This window comes from Perca fluviatilis, chromosome 17 (assembly GCF_010015445.1).
Source record: "Perca fluviatilis chromosome 17, GENO_Pfluv_1.0, whole genome shotgun sequence".
Taxonomy (NCBI): Eukaryota; Metazoa; Chordata; class Actinopteri; order Perciformes; family Percidae; genus Perca; species Perca fluviatilis.
Genome location: NC_053128.1, coordinates 4,793,894 through 4,811,754, shown reverse-complemented (window position 1 = coordinate 4,811,754; position 17,861 = coordinate 4,793,894). Strand labels below are relative to the sequence as shown.

At 39.7% G+C, this 17,861-nt stretch overlaps 1 protein-coding gene across 6 annotated transcripts in view; it reads left to right on the top strand.

Moving 5' to 3' along the window:
• sptan1 (spectrin alpha, non-erythrocytic 1) overlaps positions 1 to 17,861 on the top strand; it is a 60,423-nt gene that overhangs the window by 20,417 nt on the left and 22,145 nt on the right. For 3 of the 6 annotated variants that reach the window (XM_039779041.1, XM_039779039.1, XM_039779040.1), the window contains exons 10-29: positions 827 to 964; positions 1,071 to 1,181; positions 1,359 to 1,436; positions 1,578 to 1,733; positions 1,876 to 2,080; positions 5,122 to 5,303; positions 5,419 to 5,662; positions 5,860 to 5,982; positions 6,087 to 6,304; positions 6,519 to 6,611; positions 6,791 to 6,925; positions 9,171 to 9,319; positions 9,611 to 9,667; positions 12,826 to 13,024; positions 13,976 to 14,080; positions 14,162 to 14,194; positions 14,309 to 14,344; positions 14,857 to 14,904; positions 15,581 to 15,672; positions 17,537 to 17,681. In XM_039779041.1, coding sequence (XP_039634975.1) covers positions 827 to 964; positions 1,071 to 1,181; positions 1,359 to 1,436; positions 1,578 to 1,733; positions 1,876 to 2,080; positions 5,122 to 5,303; positions 5,419 to 5,662; positions 5,860 to 5,982; positions 6,087 to 6,304; positions 6,519 to 6,611; positions 6,791 to 6,925; positions 9,171 to 9,319; positions 9,611 to 9,667; positions 12,826 to 13,024; positions 13,976 to 14,080; positions 14,162 to 14,194; positions 14,309 to 14,344; positions 14,857 to 14,904; positions 15,581 to 15,672; positions 17,537 to 17,681 — 2,547 coding nt within the window. The remainder of the gene's footprint in view (positions 1 to 826; positions 965 to 1,070; positions 1,182 to 1,358; positions 1,437 to 1,577; positions 1,734 to 1,875; positions 2,081 to 5,121; positions 5,304 to 5,418; positions 5,663 to 5,859; positions 5,983 to 6,086; positions 6,305 to 6,518; positions 6,612 to 6,790; positions 6,926 to 9,170; positions 9,320 to 9,610; positions 9,668 to 12,825; positions 13,025 to 13,975; positions 14,081 to 14,161; positions 14,195 to 14,308; positions 14,345 to 14,856; positions 14,905 to 15,580; positions 15,673 to 17,536; positions 17,682 to 17,861) is intronic. The other 3 variants (XM_039779044.1, XM_039779043.1, XM_039779042.1) reach the window with 2 other exon arrangements.

The window sequence follows — 17,861 nt, the reverse complement described above, 5'->3', positions numbered from 1 at the left end:
GTTTTGAGCAATTTACAAGTTGTTTAAGTGATTTATGAAAAAAAGCAGAAAAAATATTGATATATGATGATTTAATATCAGTTTTTTGACATGTACATTTTGCCTCGAAGGTGTCCAAAAGGGAGTATCTGGAACTATGTAAAAAATACTAATGCAATCAAATTAATTTTGGTTGCTTATCTTTGACATATCCAAGCCTCTAATCACCACCAAAGCCCCATCTAGATATTATTCATTATATGGGAAAAAAATCATTTTTGTGTTTTTGTAATAAAAATGAAATACTTCAAATACATAAACTGGCATTTAAAGGGTTAAAATCCTGAAAATGATTGAATGTTTGGTAGTTTTGATTAGGTTAGAAGTTGTTTAAGTGATTTATGAAAAAAAAGCAGAAAAAAATATTGATATATGATGATTTAATAACAGTTTTTGTGTGCGTGGACATTTTTGCCTCGAAGGTGTCGAGAGTAAGTTTTTTTTAAGGAGGGCATGAGGGTTAATTAGCAGTAAAGAAATAGATTGTATAGCCTATTTACATTTTTATCATGCATAACACGTTTATATATAAAAAAAAAAAAAGAGGAAAAAAAAAAAAATCCTAGTCTGTTAATCATTAACAACCCTACCAGCAGGACTAAAGTTTTGTTATGTAGACCTAAGTTACAAAAAAAACTGCAATTTAATATTATAGCTGGTAAAAAATATGCTTGGCTGGTGGATTTTTTTCATCTACCCACCAATTTGGCCGGTGAGTCAAAAAGTTAATTTCGGACACTGTGTACCATTAACATTTAACATGTTTATAATGGTGTGTTGTGTGTAGCTGGGCATCCTTGCTGAGGAGAAGGAGTCTCTGCTGGAGTTGTGGGAGGTTCGCAGGCAACAGTATGAGCAGTGCATGGACCTGCAGCTCTTCTACAGGGATACTGAGCAAGTTGACAACTGGATGAGCAAACAAGAGGTAACCTGACACCAAAACCTTTTTTCAGCAAAGAATTACCCCAGTGCGTATTCTCTAGTAAGTGATGTGATGTGCCACTTGTTAATTTTGTATGTGCATTGTATAGGCTTTCCTCCTGAATGAAGACCTTGGTGACTCCCTGGACAGTGTAGAGGCACTGCTGAAGAAACATGAGGACTTTGAGAAGTCGCTTAGTGCCCAGGAAGAGAAGATCACTGTAAGTTTGTTTGTCTACTTTTCCAATTCACGTTTCACCTTGCAGTCATTGAGCAAGAATATCATTACTACTGCATGGAAGTTGTACAATCACCGCCAGGTTTTACACAGTTTTTATCTAGAGTTGTGCTGTTATGAAAAAGGATGCACTTTGAATCTCTGTCTTGTACATCTCCAGGCCCTGGATGAGTTTGCTACCAAACTAATTCAGAACAACCACTATGCCAAAGAGGATGTCGCAACCCGCAGAGATGCTGTGAGTACCACTGTCGGCTCCCTCAACTTTCCTTAAATGAATAAACCCCCTCAAATACGAGCATGGAATGCTAAAGCAGCTGGCAGGATTATGTAATTTATCTCATGCAAACATATCTTCTTTTCATTTGCACATTTATAGCTGCTCAGCCGCCGTAACGCCCTGCATGAGCGTGCTCAGTCTCGTCGTGCTGCCCTGGAGGACTCTTTCCACCTGCAGCAGTTCTTCAGGGACTCAGATGAGCTCAAGAGCTGGATCAACGAGAAGATGAAGACTGCCACAGATGAGGCTTACAAAGTAGTTCATCAAAGAATTTGAGATTTTGTTGTGCAAAGATGTGTCCTCCATATTGAAATATTTTTGCACATCCCCATGTTGTGCTCACCGTTTCTGACCTTTCCATTCTCCATCCTGTGTGCCTCTGCTCGCTCGACAACAGGACCCCTCTAACCTGCAGGGCAAGGTGCAGAAGCACCAGGCTTTTGAAGCTGAGCTGTCAGCTAATCAGAGCCGCATTGATGCCCTGCAGAAGTCTGGTCAGGAGCTGCTGGATGGAAAGCATTATGCCTCCACTGAGGTGGCTGGCCGCATGGAGGAGGTCAGCACCCAGTGGAAGAAACTGCTGGAGGCCACCGAGCTCAAAGGTACTGGCAGTAGAATAGCTCGGGCTGACCACTTTTAAACTTATCATAAAAGTGATCAGTTTAAAAATGGAGGTGCTACGCTGTATGGATATAGGATTTTATTCAAGTACAAGTTGTCATTTTGTCAAATGTGAAATTTTCAAGGGAGACTGAGGACAAGAAACATTCATAGTCAACAACCACATACAAGAACAACACCAGACAACCACATCAACAAAGCCACAAGTAGAATTTATAAAAACAATTACAAAAGTAAAAAAAAAAAACGTTTTAAAATCTTCAAGTGGAATGAACGGATCTAGTTGGAGGGCAGTTTGCAGTTTCTTCCATGAGAAAATGAGAGTATGTGACCAAGTTGAGCCAAAACCAAGCATAGCCCACTGGCTGATTGGCCGGCACAAACGTTCTCATTATTAAGAAACTGTAGACAAAAACATGTTTCTGAAAACATTTGAGGCTAGAAATAGCAAGAATATTGATTCATATTTGATCAACGCTGCTTAGTTTGACAGTTTGATCGGAGTTCACTAGTAGTGATTGACACTGCGGGCAGAGAAACATGATTTTTTTCACAGATTATCTAATTCATGTAGTACTATCAGGATATAGTGACAGTTTGAGCAAATATAACAAACATTTATTTTTTAAAGAAAAGTTTTAAAAGGTGCGTACCGGTAGTAGGCTTGGGCCGGTGTAAATTTTTTTTAAATTAGTTTGATATTATGCCAACAGTGATCAGTATGACACCATTAGGTGTCATACTGGACTCAGCACCTGCTCCCAAGTGAGACTGAGAGAACCCATAATGAGAGTGTAGCGACTCCAGTCCATTTTGTGGCATTAATGCATTTTTAAGCCATAATTTTTTCCTGCAGTGTTAACACTTTGCCTTGTCTTTGCTTACCTCTTTTGTCAGCTTCAAATCCATAATGTTGTCATATTGATGGCATAGTTTTATCTTTTAGTTTTCTTTGAGAGTAACTCCAAAAAAAACAAAAAAACATGAACTTTCTAGTAAACATGTGCACCGTTACCCCCTCCCACCGGTACTGAAGTGTGATCTCCTTTATGGCTTGGCTTGACATTTCATATAGCAATTCAGACGTTAGCAGCTACATTAGTTTGATTATGAAAGAACATATGTCATTCATGTTTTCACATTGCTTGTTATTACCAGTGTTGGGCAAGCTACTTGGGAAGTCTAGTGAGCTAAGATACAAGTTACTTTACTTTTAAATGAAGCTTACATTACCCCTAAAGAAATGTAGCGACTTGGCAAAAGTAGTTTACTACATTGAAGCTATACATGTCTGTGTATGGCGGTGGTGTCCCTAATCCTCAGCAGTTTTGTTTCAGAAAGCAGAAAGCTCCGCTGCACTTGAGCTTCAGAAATGCTTGGGGAAATGTAGCGTGTGTTGATGCACTACTGCAGCACTTTATTAATAAAAGAACTAAGCTACTGAAAAGCGATTTTTATCCAAAAAACAAAAACATTGACGCCACTGAGAAGTAGTAAAACTTGTAACTCCTACTGCCACACACTGCTTGCAATACAAGTTGGATTTAGCGCTGTGATGCTGTCGGCATAGGTTGCTGATGTATGCTACTTTTTAATTTGCCCAAGTGACAAATGCTGGTTCAGCTGGTTTGCATTAAATCAAACCGGTTAAGACGTACACTGGACCGGAATGACAAAACCGGAAAACGACCCATACTGCTACCCGAAACTAGTACAAGTACCTGAACAAGTGATGAAGCATATTGCACCATGATGGACAGGGTTTAACTGCTGAATTGATGATGTTGCTGCATGACAATCAAGTGCAGACATAAATGTTTTATGAATTAGTTTTACAGTTGGATATGGTTACCTATACAGAAAGTCACATTTAAAGGTTACCTTCATTTTTTTTTTTTTCTTTTCAACCTGGACCCTATTTTCCTATGTTTTTTGTATCTAAGTGACGAATGGGAGCAATCTTTGAAATTGGTCCAGTATTAAGCAAGACCGAGGCAGTTGGCAGCGGCGAACAAGCTACAATTTTTAAGTGAATGGGTTAATTGCGCACCTTTTTTAATTTACGTCTACAAAAAGCTTGTTTTACCACTGACATGATCAGATTAGTGTTCTAAGTGTCTGATAACATTATGGACAGGATCCCTATAGAGGTCCACCTTTTTGTTTAACACAAAACTGAAAAATCACTATTGCCAAACTCCATTATAAATAAACAGTGATTTTATCATTGTAATATACACTTTATATACTTTTAAGTCCACCGAAACAAAATAAAACTATCGAAGCCATATTGGTTCTTCCTTTCACTGTTGAACAATCACCCTTCTGGTTTGGTTGAAATAAACCCTTAATTTACCCATTTATATGTGGAAAACTGCTGGCTCTATACACGCTATTTAAATTGAGTCTGGTGGGTTTTGCGATAGCAATTTCAGAGCGGTTTCTAGTTAAACAAAGTTGATCTTACTCTTTACCTAAAAGGTCTATCTCTCTATCAATTCTTTCCATAAAGTTGTCAGACACTTTGAATAACAATCTGAGCCTGCCACTGGCAAAAACGGCACTTTTAGTTGATGAAATTGACAATGCACATTTGCCCTATATCATTACATTGCAGCCTGGTTTGCTGCTGCCAGTTACAGCGTTCTCCCTTAATACTGGACCAATTCCAAAGATTTTTGTTCCTATTAGTCACTTAGAAACCAATGCATGGGAAATTAGGCTCCAGGTTGGGAAAAAAAACGGAAATACCCTTTTAATTAATTTTATTTTATTTTATCTTTGGTTTAAATGAAGCAGACTGAAGATGAGTCAGAGCCCAAGTCCGAGTGAAACCAGGGTCAGAAATTGTGTCATCTGCATAAAAATGTAGCACTGATTAGGATAAATAGTGTAATTTATGTATAATGTAACTAAGCAGTGGATCAAGATGGACCCCTGCAGCACCCCATCACTGATTGCAGGGGAACAATGTGAGGTGAGCTTTTATTGTAAATTAGAATTTTCTTCCATTTTACTTTAGGCATCAAGCTCAGAGAGGCCAACCAGCAGCAGCAGTTCAACAGGAACGTAGAGGACATTGAGCTGTGGCTGTATGAAGTTGAGGGTCACTTAGCTTCAGACGATTATGGAAAAGACCTGACCAGTGTCCAAAACCTGCAGAAGAAACATGCACTGCTGGAGGCTGATGTGGCTGCTCACCAGGTACCCAATGCTAGACCTACATCGTGAAGGCATACCTGATACTAATGGATGCTAATGGATTTTTTTTTTGCTACACAATAGTTGAATAGCAAATGTGTGAATTGTTCTCTCTCAGGATCGCATTGATGGCATAACAATCCAGGCTCGCCAGTTCCAAGAGGCTGGACACTTTGACGCTGAGAACATCCGCAAGAAACAGGAGGCTTTAGTGATGCGTTATGAAGCTCTGCGTGAGCCCATGACTGCACGCAAGCAGAAACTGTCAGACTCTCTTAGGCTCCAGCAGCTTTTCAGAGATGTGGAAGACGAGGAAACTTGGATCCGTGAGAAAGAGCCCATTGCTGCCTCTACTAACAGAGGTAAAACGTAGCTATATTTGCTATTACTATTAAATAAAAGCTAATGGTCGACAATATATAGTCTCCTTCAAATGATCAGTTTACATAGATAAGCAGTGAACCTGAAGGATGTTTCAGTTGAAGCCCACCACCCTCCGATATTTCAGATGATTGATAAAGCTCTAAAAAAAAAAGGTCTCTCTTGGTGTTTTCCTCAGGCAAAGACCTGATTGGTGTTCAAAACCTGCTGAAGAAGCACCAGGCCCTGCAGGCTGAGATAACCGGTCATGAGCCCCGTATCAAGGCTGTCACCCAGAAAGGAGAGGCCATGGTCGAGGAAGGTATTGATTCAAAGCCAAGCTCTGTTTGATCTCCTTTAAGTTGATTGTAATCTTAAGCAAGTGAAGTATTTAGAATGCTGATTATTCATGTGTGGGGTTCCCAGGACACTTTGCTGGGGAGGATGTGAAAGTTAAGCTGGTTGATCTACATGGACGCTGGGACACACTGAAGGCTAAGGCCTCTCAGAGGAGACAGGATCTGGAGGACTCTTTGCAAGCCCAGCAGTACTTTGCTGATGCCAACGAGGCGGAGTCTTGGATGAGGGAGAAGGAGCCCATTGTGGGGAGCACAGATTATGGCAAAGACGAGGACTCTGCTGAGGTACATGAATGAGTTTTAACAAAATATCAGGACAACAATATCATATCAATTTTTCAACTTCTTGCGATTTAAGTATGAAGTAGATAATGTTTTTGATCTTTTAGTGTTTCCACCCTAAACTCTGTCTTTGATCTTGTTACATTTATGGCACAAGCCTCGAGCATATATCCCTTTGTGACAAATGTAGTTGTGCTCAATAGTCTGTCTTCCACAGGCTTTGCTGAAGAAGCATGAGGCCTTGATGTCTGACCTCAGTGCCTACGGTAGCAGCATCCAGGGTCTGAAGGAACAGGCCCAGTCTTGCAGGGTAAAACCCAATCCCTCTTCACACCTCAACACTGCACAGTGCTCAGCTTCATAGGAGGGTTTTTTAATGTGCAATAAAGCCTCTGATCGCTAGATTGTTTAAAAATTATCATAATCAAACTTTCTCCAGTTTAAGCAGAGAGCACAAATCAGTGACTCTATGTTTGTTTAACTGAACAGCAACAAGTGGCCCCAACTGATGATGAGACCGGGAAGGAGCTGGTCCTAGCCTTGTACGACTACCAGGAGAAGAGTCCCCGTGAAGTAACCATGAAGAAGGGGGACATCCTCACCCTGCTCAACAGCACCAACAAGGTACAGATAAAACCAGCTCAGTGTACAACATACAGTCAGAGGTTAGGCTGAAACTAACCTGACCAGCTTGAATAAATATTAAATCTGAGGTAATTCACATGTCACTTTGAGTAATGCAAGTTAAGTTGTTCAGGGTTGGTTTAGGTATATTCAATATCAGGGAGGCAAATTTTAAGTAACTTCTTTAATGAGTTTTTTCAGTGGCTGTAATGATCAGTAATTAATTGTCAACCTTTAACAAAAAGCCATTTAAGAGATGAAAGATAGTTCTAGTTCTGCAACTAACATGTTATACAATTACAATTAGATGAGACTGAACATGGAGGCCACTAATGCTGGCAGTCTTGGTATATTTGGATTGAACTTTGCAAGAATCACGCAAGCTTGTCATATACGACAAAAAACAGCATCGTTTTCAGGGTCTTTGTGCAATGAATCCAAACTATTTAATCCAATATTGATACACTTTATGTCCATAATTCATTCATTTTCGGTTGTTTTATCGCCACTAGCTTATATGCTATCCGCCATTTTGCTTTTCCCATGATGCTCTGGGAGACCATTCTGACCAATCAAAAGCTTGTTTACGTCTTGTCAACCAATGTAGGCTGTTCCATCATTGCAGATTAAACAAAGATCGTATATAGTGAAGAGGAATCACTTGAGGCCAGAATAGTTAGATATGACCATAAGTTGTCAAAAATACTTTAATAATTCTATTAAGATGAAGAATTTGTAGTCTCCTCTTTCCACTAAATAATAGGAAAGTATCGACAATGGTATCAATAAAGACTCGGATCGTTAAGCAGTCTCGAAAATAGATATCAGTCTCAATAAAAATGTGTGATCCCCATCCCGATTCCCTAGCGAGGACCAGAGGCCGAAGCCGCAGCACTGCCTACTGTTGCCACCTAAACAAGGACATGCCGCAGGTGGTATGAAAGCAACCGTTAACGCGGCAGACCAGCCGGTAGTTTAGCCTTCTGCTAACCTTAGTTTTCGGCTGCGGCTAATTCAAGTTCATGTTTATGTAGTTAATTGGAGCCTCAAATCTCAAAGGGCTTTAAAAGAAAACAGTACAGTTGTTGTTGGTGAGGCGTAATGTCTCTTTCTTTGTGTGTTCTGTGATATTGCAATTCATAGTTTTCAGTCACATGTTCTATGTTACATAATGTGCGTTTGGATTGCATTTCATTATGCAGTTCTGTCTGCAGTAGGACACGATTCAAGGAAAAGGAGGGCTCGCTAGCGTGCTAGCTATGATAGTACACCAGCAGTCAGAAAAAAACATGATCCATTGTCAGTTTGATAATCTACACGTTTTCTTGCGGTGGCCTTCCTTTAATGAGCAGTGATAAAAAACTAATTTTATGATCAAGGAGATGATAAGCAGATGTATGATTGGTTTAAAATAGTGCATATTCTACTTTCTTATGGTACTATTTCATTAGTTGATATTAAGTGGAAATAATTAATTTTTTTAGTTTGAGTGTGTAAAGTTTCAAGTATTTTAAGTTTGTTCTCTAAAACAAACTTAAGACTATCCCACCAAATGGCGAGGACAATATCCTCAAAAAGCGATTCAATTTCTAATCATCTTGAGAAATGTACTGTCTTACATGTATAGTAAGGATGCAGAGAGTCTGTGAAAATTTAGTCAGGCATAGAAGAATTGGTGCATGACCTGAGGGAACTATGTTACTATGTTTAAACTAATAGAGTAATCCACTAAAGACTGATGCATAAAAATAAAATTTCAGGAGAAAAGAATGAGTACTCCCTTCTGTCTGAAGGGATCAATCTCCAGATGTCTTTTTAAACCCAAATCAAAGGCTAACTGTCTAATGACAGCATATATTATTTGGTTATTGTTGTTAACCACTATATCTTTGGCTAAAAGGGCAGAGTATTTTTGAGTGACTTTCACAGAGCAACTTTCTAAGCCGCGATCTCCATCAAGAGCCCACATGACCTCTCCCCTCTTTATTTTCTGACTTTCTGACTGTGGCTCTCAACTCCAGGCCCATTTGTTGCTGAAGAAATAAATATGTATGCTGTCATTTAAACAACTAAAGTTGAATTGATAATTTTCTAGAACAGGTGTGCACTGTCGTAGTTTAGCAAATGTTACTCTGGTTCTCTAGAGATTATTTGTAGCAACCGAGTATGTGGGACTAAGTCAAAATATACCACAGTGAGTGAGTGTTCATGGTTATAATGGAACTCCCTATCCTCCCTGCTAAAGGATTGGTGGAAGGTGGAGGTGAATGATCGCCAGGGCTTTGTTCCTGCTGCGTATGTGAAGAAGCTGGACCCTACCCAGTCCTCTTCCAGGGAAAACCTGCTGGAGGAACATGGCAGCATTGCACTGCGCCAAGACCAGATTGAGAATCAGTAAGAAACTCCTACAATAACCTCTTCATTTTTGCAGCGCAATGTACTTTACTTACTCTTTTCTCCTTTCTCCTTTCCTACTAGATTTGTTAACTATTCCTTTAAGTGTTCTCTTTTTTCTGCTCTTTTAACCTTTGTATACTTTCATCAAATCATATTTTGTGCTCAGTTTTTTTACACTAATGACCTTTTCTATGGCCTCTTTCTCTTGTCTCCTCCGCTGTCCTCTTGCTGTAATTAACAACTTAATCTTGTCTTGCTGTGCATTCTACTTGCCTTGCCACTGAGCAGGCTTGTCACCAAGGAGGCCTGCAGCGTGTCTGTGCGCATGAAGCAGGTGGAAGAGCTGTGAGTAGGAAGCGTCCCTAGTCTGCGTGTTCTTGTGATTGTGATACCACTAAATATCATCACAGTTTTACATCTCTCCCAACCCCAAAAAAAACCTCATGTTGTGCGACACTGTCACTACTTCACGCTCGTCTTCTATTCAGTATAGGGAGAGAAGAACATTTGATGCAGACCTTTCACATCTTTCTCATCCCAGGCTTGCCTATGGATGTTCATTTCTGATTTTCTCTCATATCATAAGCTGTTCTGTTCTACACATTTGATTGGCTTTGTTTCAATATTCTATAGGTTACTTCATTTTTCAAGGTGCCAGTCAGAGAAATTCTGATCCTAGTGGCTCCAGGATTCATGATTGAAATCTGCCTGGTTCAGCAGAAGTCTAACTGCTCCAATTTTTTTATTGGTATTTACTGTACATTTACAAAACATGGTGCAGAAAATAAATGAGAGAATAAGAAAATAAGAAGCCCATACAAACGCGAGAGACCTGCTCCACAATAAAATCAAATGAAAAGAAAACCTGTCAAGTCATTATGAACTTTAACTACATGCAACTCTATTGGGTAAAACTTTAACTGGTGATTATCAAATAAACAAAAAATGGAGATGAGGAGCAAATCCTCACATTGGAGAAGCTGAAACCAGCAAGGGAAAATGTGCCACCTTTCTATGTGGATGTCCAATTGGTGTGGTAAATGTAGTCAATTGCTGCAATAAATTCCTCAGTGCCTGCTATATTGGCCGAGATAGCTGAGTTCTCCTGCTTGCTGAGCCGTCCCAGCAGATCCTACATGTGTCAGGATGCATTGCGCACGACCAACCGAAGCCCGGCCAAAACAATTTAGCAGAGTTGTGCCTAAACTTGATGCAGGTAATAAAATAAAAACATGGTGGCTCTGTAATCTGAACCAGAGTAAACCAATAGAGCAAATCTTTATTTCCACACGGTCTTCCGTTTTTATCTTTTCACAATTTAAAGGTCCAGTGTGTGGGAATTTCTCCCATCTAGCGTTGAGATCATATATTGCAATCAACTCTCTCGCACCACACAGTTCAAAGTACGTATTACAGCTACGGTAGCCTTCACGCTTTTTTCTGATGACGCCGGTCTCTTTCACTTTTCAATATCCTTTATTTTTCTCGGTGAAGAAGAAGACTCCTGTTCCTGAAATTTGAATTTTGAATATGTGTAGTCCTCCATGTTTCCTTCTTCAAACTTTACCCATTAGCAGAATTAGCAGCACCTGCAAGTTTATCATGTGACAGCGAAAACGCGAAAGGCGGAGCAGTATATCCTTTATGTCCCTTACTGGCTAACGTATTTCAAGATGGTGCATGAATATGGAGCGTCCACCCCAGTTCACGCAAACACAAATGTAAAATGTCAAGCCAATAGGAATACTTGGAATTGATGGTGGTGGTAAATATTCATGAAAAAGGACAAGTTTGTGAACGGGCAACACAGATTTTGAGAATGAACAACTAAAAACGTTACACACTGGACCTTTAAGCCTAACTTAAATTCACTCAGCATTTCGCTAATTGGCAACTCAACAAAATAGTTTACAATAGCAGTGACAAAAATATGAACTCATCATCTGCCCTCTCGGCCCTGCTGGTCTTGGTTGTCTTTTCCAGTTTATTTTATTCTGAAAAGGGTCTCCAGCACCCCTCTGTTGAAGTGAGAAGTAAAACTTTCATGCATAGTAACGCACACACATGCTCACTTGGGGTTGGCGTCGGACACCGCATCTAACAAACAAACTGCCCACGCTCACTGCAGCAAAACGTTTCCATTTCTGTTGACATCGGAAGTCAATTTCAGCATAGGCACCACCACTCTGTTTTTTCTCTCAGCAACTCAGTTTTGGAGGCTCCCCGGCCATATCTTCTCAACTGCATTTCTTCGCCCATTTACTCTGGCTGGAATAAATACAGCTGAATATCTGAGTCGGCCAAAACACTGTAAAATGTATCCTCGTGCATTACAACCTCTGCACTTATATTTTGGGATGCCATTTTTGCTGTTGGAAATGTAGCTAGTTGGTAATAAAAATGAAGAGAAAAAGGAAGTTCTGTTGTTGTGTGGAATCTACACATGCCCCCTCGCTAGCTGGAGGCAAAATCAAGGCTGAAATAGCCTATAGTTGTTCCTTCCCTCCAACTACATCACTGTCATGTCAAATGACCGTGCTGGATGCAGGAAGAACAGATTGTGCTGCTGCAAACTGCAGCTTTAGCGATATAGCACGCACTGAGAATTGTATTACTTCAATCGACTAAATTTACCATTAACACTATTTGGACATCCTCATAAAAGTGGCTAATTTTTCTTTTTAAGAAACAACATGAACAACTTTTCCATTATCAAAATAATTTTCTGCTGATTGACTGATCAATTCATTTACTGAGTGATTCAGCGATACAGAGTGATTTTGCAATTTTGAGAACCATCAGTTTTTATCAGAGAAATAAAGGGATTACTAGCAATAAATACAAATTCCTCAAAAGAGCAGATTTTCTCCAAAAAAAAGATGATTTTTAAAGGAGCAATATGAAATGCGGACAGATGGCATTTAAAATGGTTACTGCAGTCCAAATACAAAGTCCTGTAGAGAGTTGTCTCCCCCAGCCTCTCCTCACCGGACTAGAGGAAGTTCACAGGGGTTGCCAGGTTGAGCGCTAAACCCAACGTCCCACAATGTCAATATTAGTTAGATGCTACTGTCATAAAAGGCCGTCGGCTAAAAATCTAACTGCAACCACCGCTATAAAGACCGTAACCTCACTGTCCTCTTAAATGAACTGCTACTGCTGCTAAACAGAAGCTGAGGAAGAATTTCAGCAGGGGGAAGATATGCGGTTTTACTACTTTCCAGACCCCATTAAATATAAAAATGTAATGACCGGAATGGCAATTTCAAAGGAGAACTTAGTGGCTTTGGCATTGTTGTCAGAGACGGACTTATTTCAATCTAGCATGTTTCCTTAACATCTGATGACATATGGTCATTTTATGATTTAGTACAGTAAATATATTACATATTGCTCTCTTTTTAAATCTTTTAAAAGTGAGGCATGTTATAAGAGGGACTGATAAGCTTTTCAAGGCACATTAAATGATTTGATTGGATTATGTTTTTGCAACTTTTTTTAAGGTATGGTACTCTGTTGGAGCTGGGAGAGAAACGCAAGGACATGCTAGAGAAGAGCTGCAAAAAGTTCATGTTGTTCCGTGAGGCCAATGAGCTACAGCAGTGGATCAATGAGAAGGAGAGCGCTCTCACTAATGAAGAGGTCGGCTCTGACCTGGAGCAGGTTGAGGTCTTGCAGAAGAAGTTTGACGACTTCCAAAAGGTAATGTCCTCTGATGTTTTAAAAAGTTTTCTTCTACAGAAAGGTAAAGTCATGACGTCCGGGTTATCTTCTTTTCCACTAGCTTCTGTAATTTAATCCAATCTCTCATGCAGAATTTATTTAATTGTTTTCTTTCTGGGAGAAAAAAAAGTTGAAATTATTATTCTGTTATTATAAGTTCTGGTTTCACTTGGGCTTTATAGACTCTCATGACAAACATCTGAACTTGTTGATTTAGCTCTCTAATGTAATGCAAATGTTTTACTTGATTATCATTTATATCAGGGGTGTCAAACTCAATTTCACTAAGGGCCATACTGGAAATGATGATCACAATAAGGGCCGGACATGTTGAGTTTATTGACATGCTTTTATTTAACAAAAAGGTCAATTCACTTGTATTATTGCATGTCTCATATAGCTTTCTCCCATACAGTTTGGTTGACACAAAACAATAAAAGTCAGCAATAAAGTTTCTTAGCCATCGTAGAATTTAGCAAGTCATGAAAAACAAACATTACATTTTTAAAAGCAGCTACCACCCAGCCAACTCACAACAACCTGTTTCACAGCCTGAATATTAAAAAATGATCTGCTTCTTTGGGGAATTCTGAGTCTCAAAGTCAACAAATCTGTCAAATTCTGTACGGCAGTGTTGCATAATTACAGTATGAAAAACGGTTTCCTGATTTTTTTTATTTTTATTTGTTTTTTTGGTGTGGTGCACAACTAGTCGGGCCAAAATTAGCTGTGAACCTAAATTGAATCAAAATTTGCAAGGGCCGGATTTGGCCCCCCAGGCCTTGAGTTTGACACGTGATTTATATGATGAAATCATGTAATGTATTTTATTGATTAGTAAGCAACTAGTATAACCTAATCTTAGCTACTGTGTGTATTTGTTGAGATTATTATTAAAAGTGTATGATGTTGTTCTTTTGTTTGGTCCAGGACCTTAAGGCCAATGAGTCTCGCCTGAGGGACATCAACAAAGTGGCATCTGAGCTGGAGTCTGAAGGCCTCATGGCTGAGGAGGCCCCCATGGTTCAGGCTCAGGTAAGTTCTACTTCCCTGGTTTAACTTTATGAACCCTAACTAACCCTAACCCATTGAGATCATGTTTTCTTCCACGTGTAGCAGCAAGAACTGGTTGGTGCTGCTCCCGGCAAGGTTTTGATCATTTCTGTATACTTTGCATACATTTTGCTTTATATTTAGGAAACCTTTCAAATATCACAACAAAAAAATTAGACTGTGCTGTGACACATACATTTTATTGAACAGGATGAAGCTGATTCCAAGACTGCATCTCCATGGAAGGTAAGCTTCATCTAACACTGTTAAATCTGTGTCCAAACATTCAGTTGTTTAATGTATTTTTATACAAAATAGATAGTGTATGTTGATGTGATACAGTAACTGTGCAATGTTGATGATGTTGGATACTGATGTGTCACTTCTGGAATCTACTGCAATCATGCCTAAAGACATTTTACTTGCATGAGGCTTAATGTTTTGTACTCGACATTCGACATTAATGAGACAACCAGGGACCATTGGCACTCCAAAGCTTTTTTTTGTTATTTAAATTATGTCTCATTTATTTATTAAGTATTTTGTTTGGGGCTTGTTGCCTGGTTCGGCTCTAGCCTTGGTTGCAGTGCTTAATATGTCCTGATTGGTGTGAAGTCTTGTTTGGTCTTAGTAGAAGACTAAAACAAACCCTGGGAGTTTTATATAACATTCTTGACTGGTGTGGTGTTCTCCTGTTTTCGCCCTCTTCTTTTTTTCCCCCCTTCTTTTTGCCATGTTTTGTTCACCTTTGACTATAGAACATACGCTTGGCTGTTCAAACAACGGCTAACTTTAATACTATCAAGGTAAGATTAACTAGTACACCCTGTCCTCATTCTGAATTGTCCCCTAGCTCTACTGTCCTGCATTGTGATCAGAAAACTAACCATCATCATGGTTTCTTTATGGTGCCACATGATCTGTCTCTTCCAACTCTCTGAAACCTGACTTGAGTGTTCAGTTTGTTTGGTTTCATCCTGTTTCCCATGGCATTTGTTCGTCCTGTTATCATCCATGGCATTTGTTCGTCCTGTTATCATCCATGGCATTTGTTCGTCCTGTTATCATCCCTTTTGTTGCATGCTAAATAAGTTTTCTTTAGCATCTTTTTGTAGATCCTGACTTTTTGTAATGATCTTAACATGCATCCAGTCCTATGCACTTAACACCCATCATCCACGTGCCTTTGTTTATCTATCACTGTCTCGCCTAACAAACACACAATGCAAATTTGCACATTCTAGCACATATTTGATTTAGCATTCCTCACTTACCTTAAATCATAATTTCCAAGTTTATCTGATGATGCTCTTTAATGCTATGATCAATTGATGTGTCCCTCTTAAATTGAGGGTGTGTTTAGTTCTCAAACGGAAGATCATTGCAAATTTTAACACCCAAACTAGAAGAAACAGGCTCCAGAAGGGCTGAGCAAACTCTGAAGAGTGTAGAGTAATTGTTTTATCATTGTTTTATGTCTAGGAGCTGAATAATCGCTGGCGGTCCCTGCAGCAGCTGGCTGAAGAAAGGAGCAACATGCTGGGCAGTGCCCATGAGGTGCAGCGATTCCACAGGTACAAACCAAAGACTGTAGGAAAACACATGTGGTGTTTGTGATATTACCTACAGCTTATAGGAAGACCCAGTTTGTGTTTTTACCTCACTTTCATCTTTGATAGTCACTAGATCCATACAATTCAAATTTAGTATTGGAGCCTGCGTTAAGCTGGGGCAAAATGAGAAAACAGCCGTGACATAAAGAACATCCAGTTCAAAACATACTTTTTGTATAATGTCTTCCTTTTGAACACATTCCAGAATACAACAAAGAATTGCTATTGAGAATCTAACTTATTGTGGAAAAAGTATCTATTTGGATTTGAGAGCAGTGGCACAAATGGAGAAGAATCCGAAAACTGACTCATAATGGGCACCATGAAAGGCGCTATATAAGTCCAAGTTCTTCTTCTTCTTCTTCTTCTTCTTCTTCTTCTTCTTCTTCTTCTAGAACACAGCAATATCGATGTAAAGTTTGCTAACATTAGCCACCATAGGCTAGTGGTCATACCAGACCAAGCAAGGCTGTGGCAGCAAGTTTTATTGCTTATTAATTCAACTTTAGTTTGTAAGAGGAAGAATGTATTATCTCTTCCTTTTGAGAAGTTACATGGCCTAGCTTTAAAAGGTGTATAAACTAATGAACCCAGTTTTTCTGAAACTAACAACTAGTTGCCAGCATTGTGGTGTTTGCTTCTTAGAGGCATAAATAAATCCACTTTACATTTATATGGCTCCACAGATGAGACAAACCCTTACACTCATCTAAAGGATTATTAGGAACACCTGTTAAATTTTACGTTAATGAAATTATCTAATCAACTAATCACATGGCAGCTGCTTGAGCAGAATGGGAAAGAAAGGTGATCTAAGCAACTTTGAGCGTGGCATGGTTGTTGGTGCCAGACGGGTTGGTTTGAGTATTTCATAGTCGCTCAGTTACTGGGATTTTCACGCACAACTGTTTCTAGGGTTTACAAAGAATGGTCTGAAAAAGGAAAAACATCCAGTATGCTGCAGTCCTGGGGGGGCGAAAATGCCTTGTTGCCTAGAGGTCAGAGGAGAATGGGCCGACTGATTCAAGCTGATGGAAGATCAACTTTGACTCAAATAACCACTCATTACAACCGAGGTATGCAGCAAAGCATTTGTGAAGCCACAACACGAACAACCTTGAGGCGGATGGGCTACACCAGCAGAAGACCCCACCGGGTACCACTCATCTCCACTAAAAATAGGAAAATGAGGCTACAATTTGCACGAGCACCCTAAAATTGGACAGTTGAAGACTGGAAAAATGTTGCCTGGTCTGATGAGTCTCAATTTCTGTTGAGACATTCAGATGGTAGAGTCAGACTTTGGCGTAAACAGAATGAGAACATGGATCCGTCATGCCTTGTTACCACTGGGCAGGCTGGAGGTGGTGTAATGGTGTGGGGGATCCCTTTCGCCTTCAGAACTGCCTTAATTCTTTGTGTCATTGATTCAACGAGGTGCTGGAAGCATTCTTTAGAAATGTTGGCCCATATTCATAGGATTAGGTCAAACACGGTATTAGTATGGTGTTCCTAATAATCCTTTAGGTGAGTGTATAAAACTTGTAGTAAGATACTTACATGAGTAATAATGGTTGCATTAAGACCATTTTTACCCGTAATAGAAAACATTTTAAAATCAAACCTTCATACTGATTAGTAGTTATAGAAACTTGAAGTGTAAGGATTTTATTTCATATATATTTCCCAGTAATTAAATGGAAACCATGAGTAGGGGCAAAACCCTCAGTCCTTATTACTTGCACACACACAACACCTCCAGATGTTAAAGCACAGAAAAATTTCCTTCATAACATTTGAACAAAATTTGTTTGTGCCTCCTCAGGGATGCTGATGAGACTAAAGAGTGGATTGAGGAGAAGAACCAGGCCCTCAACACTGACAACTATGGTCATGACTTGGCCAGTGTCCAGGCTCTGCAGCGCAAACATGAAGGCTTTGAGAGAGACCTGGCAGCCCTGGGTGATAAGGTCAGATTGTATTTTAAGCTGCAGACACACTGACCAGACGGCCGACCCTCGGCAGAAAAGGCAGTTGGACTGATCAGTCTCCCCGAGTTGGTCAAAAAAAGTGCCTCGGAACACACCAAAGCGACGAGATATAATACGTCTCCATAACAGCAGGCGGCGCTAATCTGAAACCAAAAATGA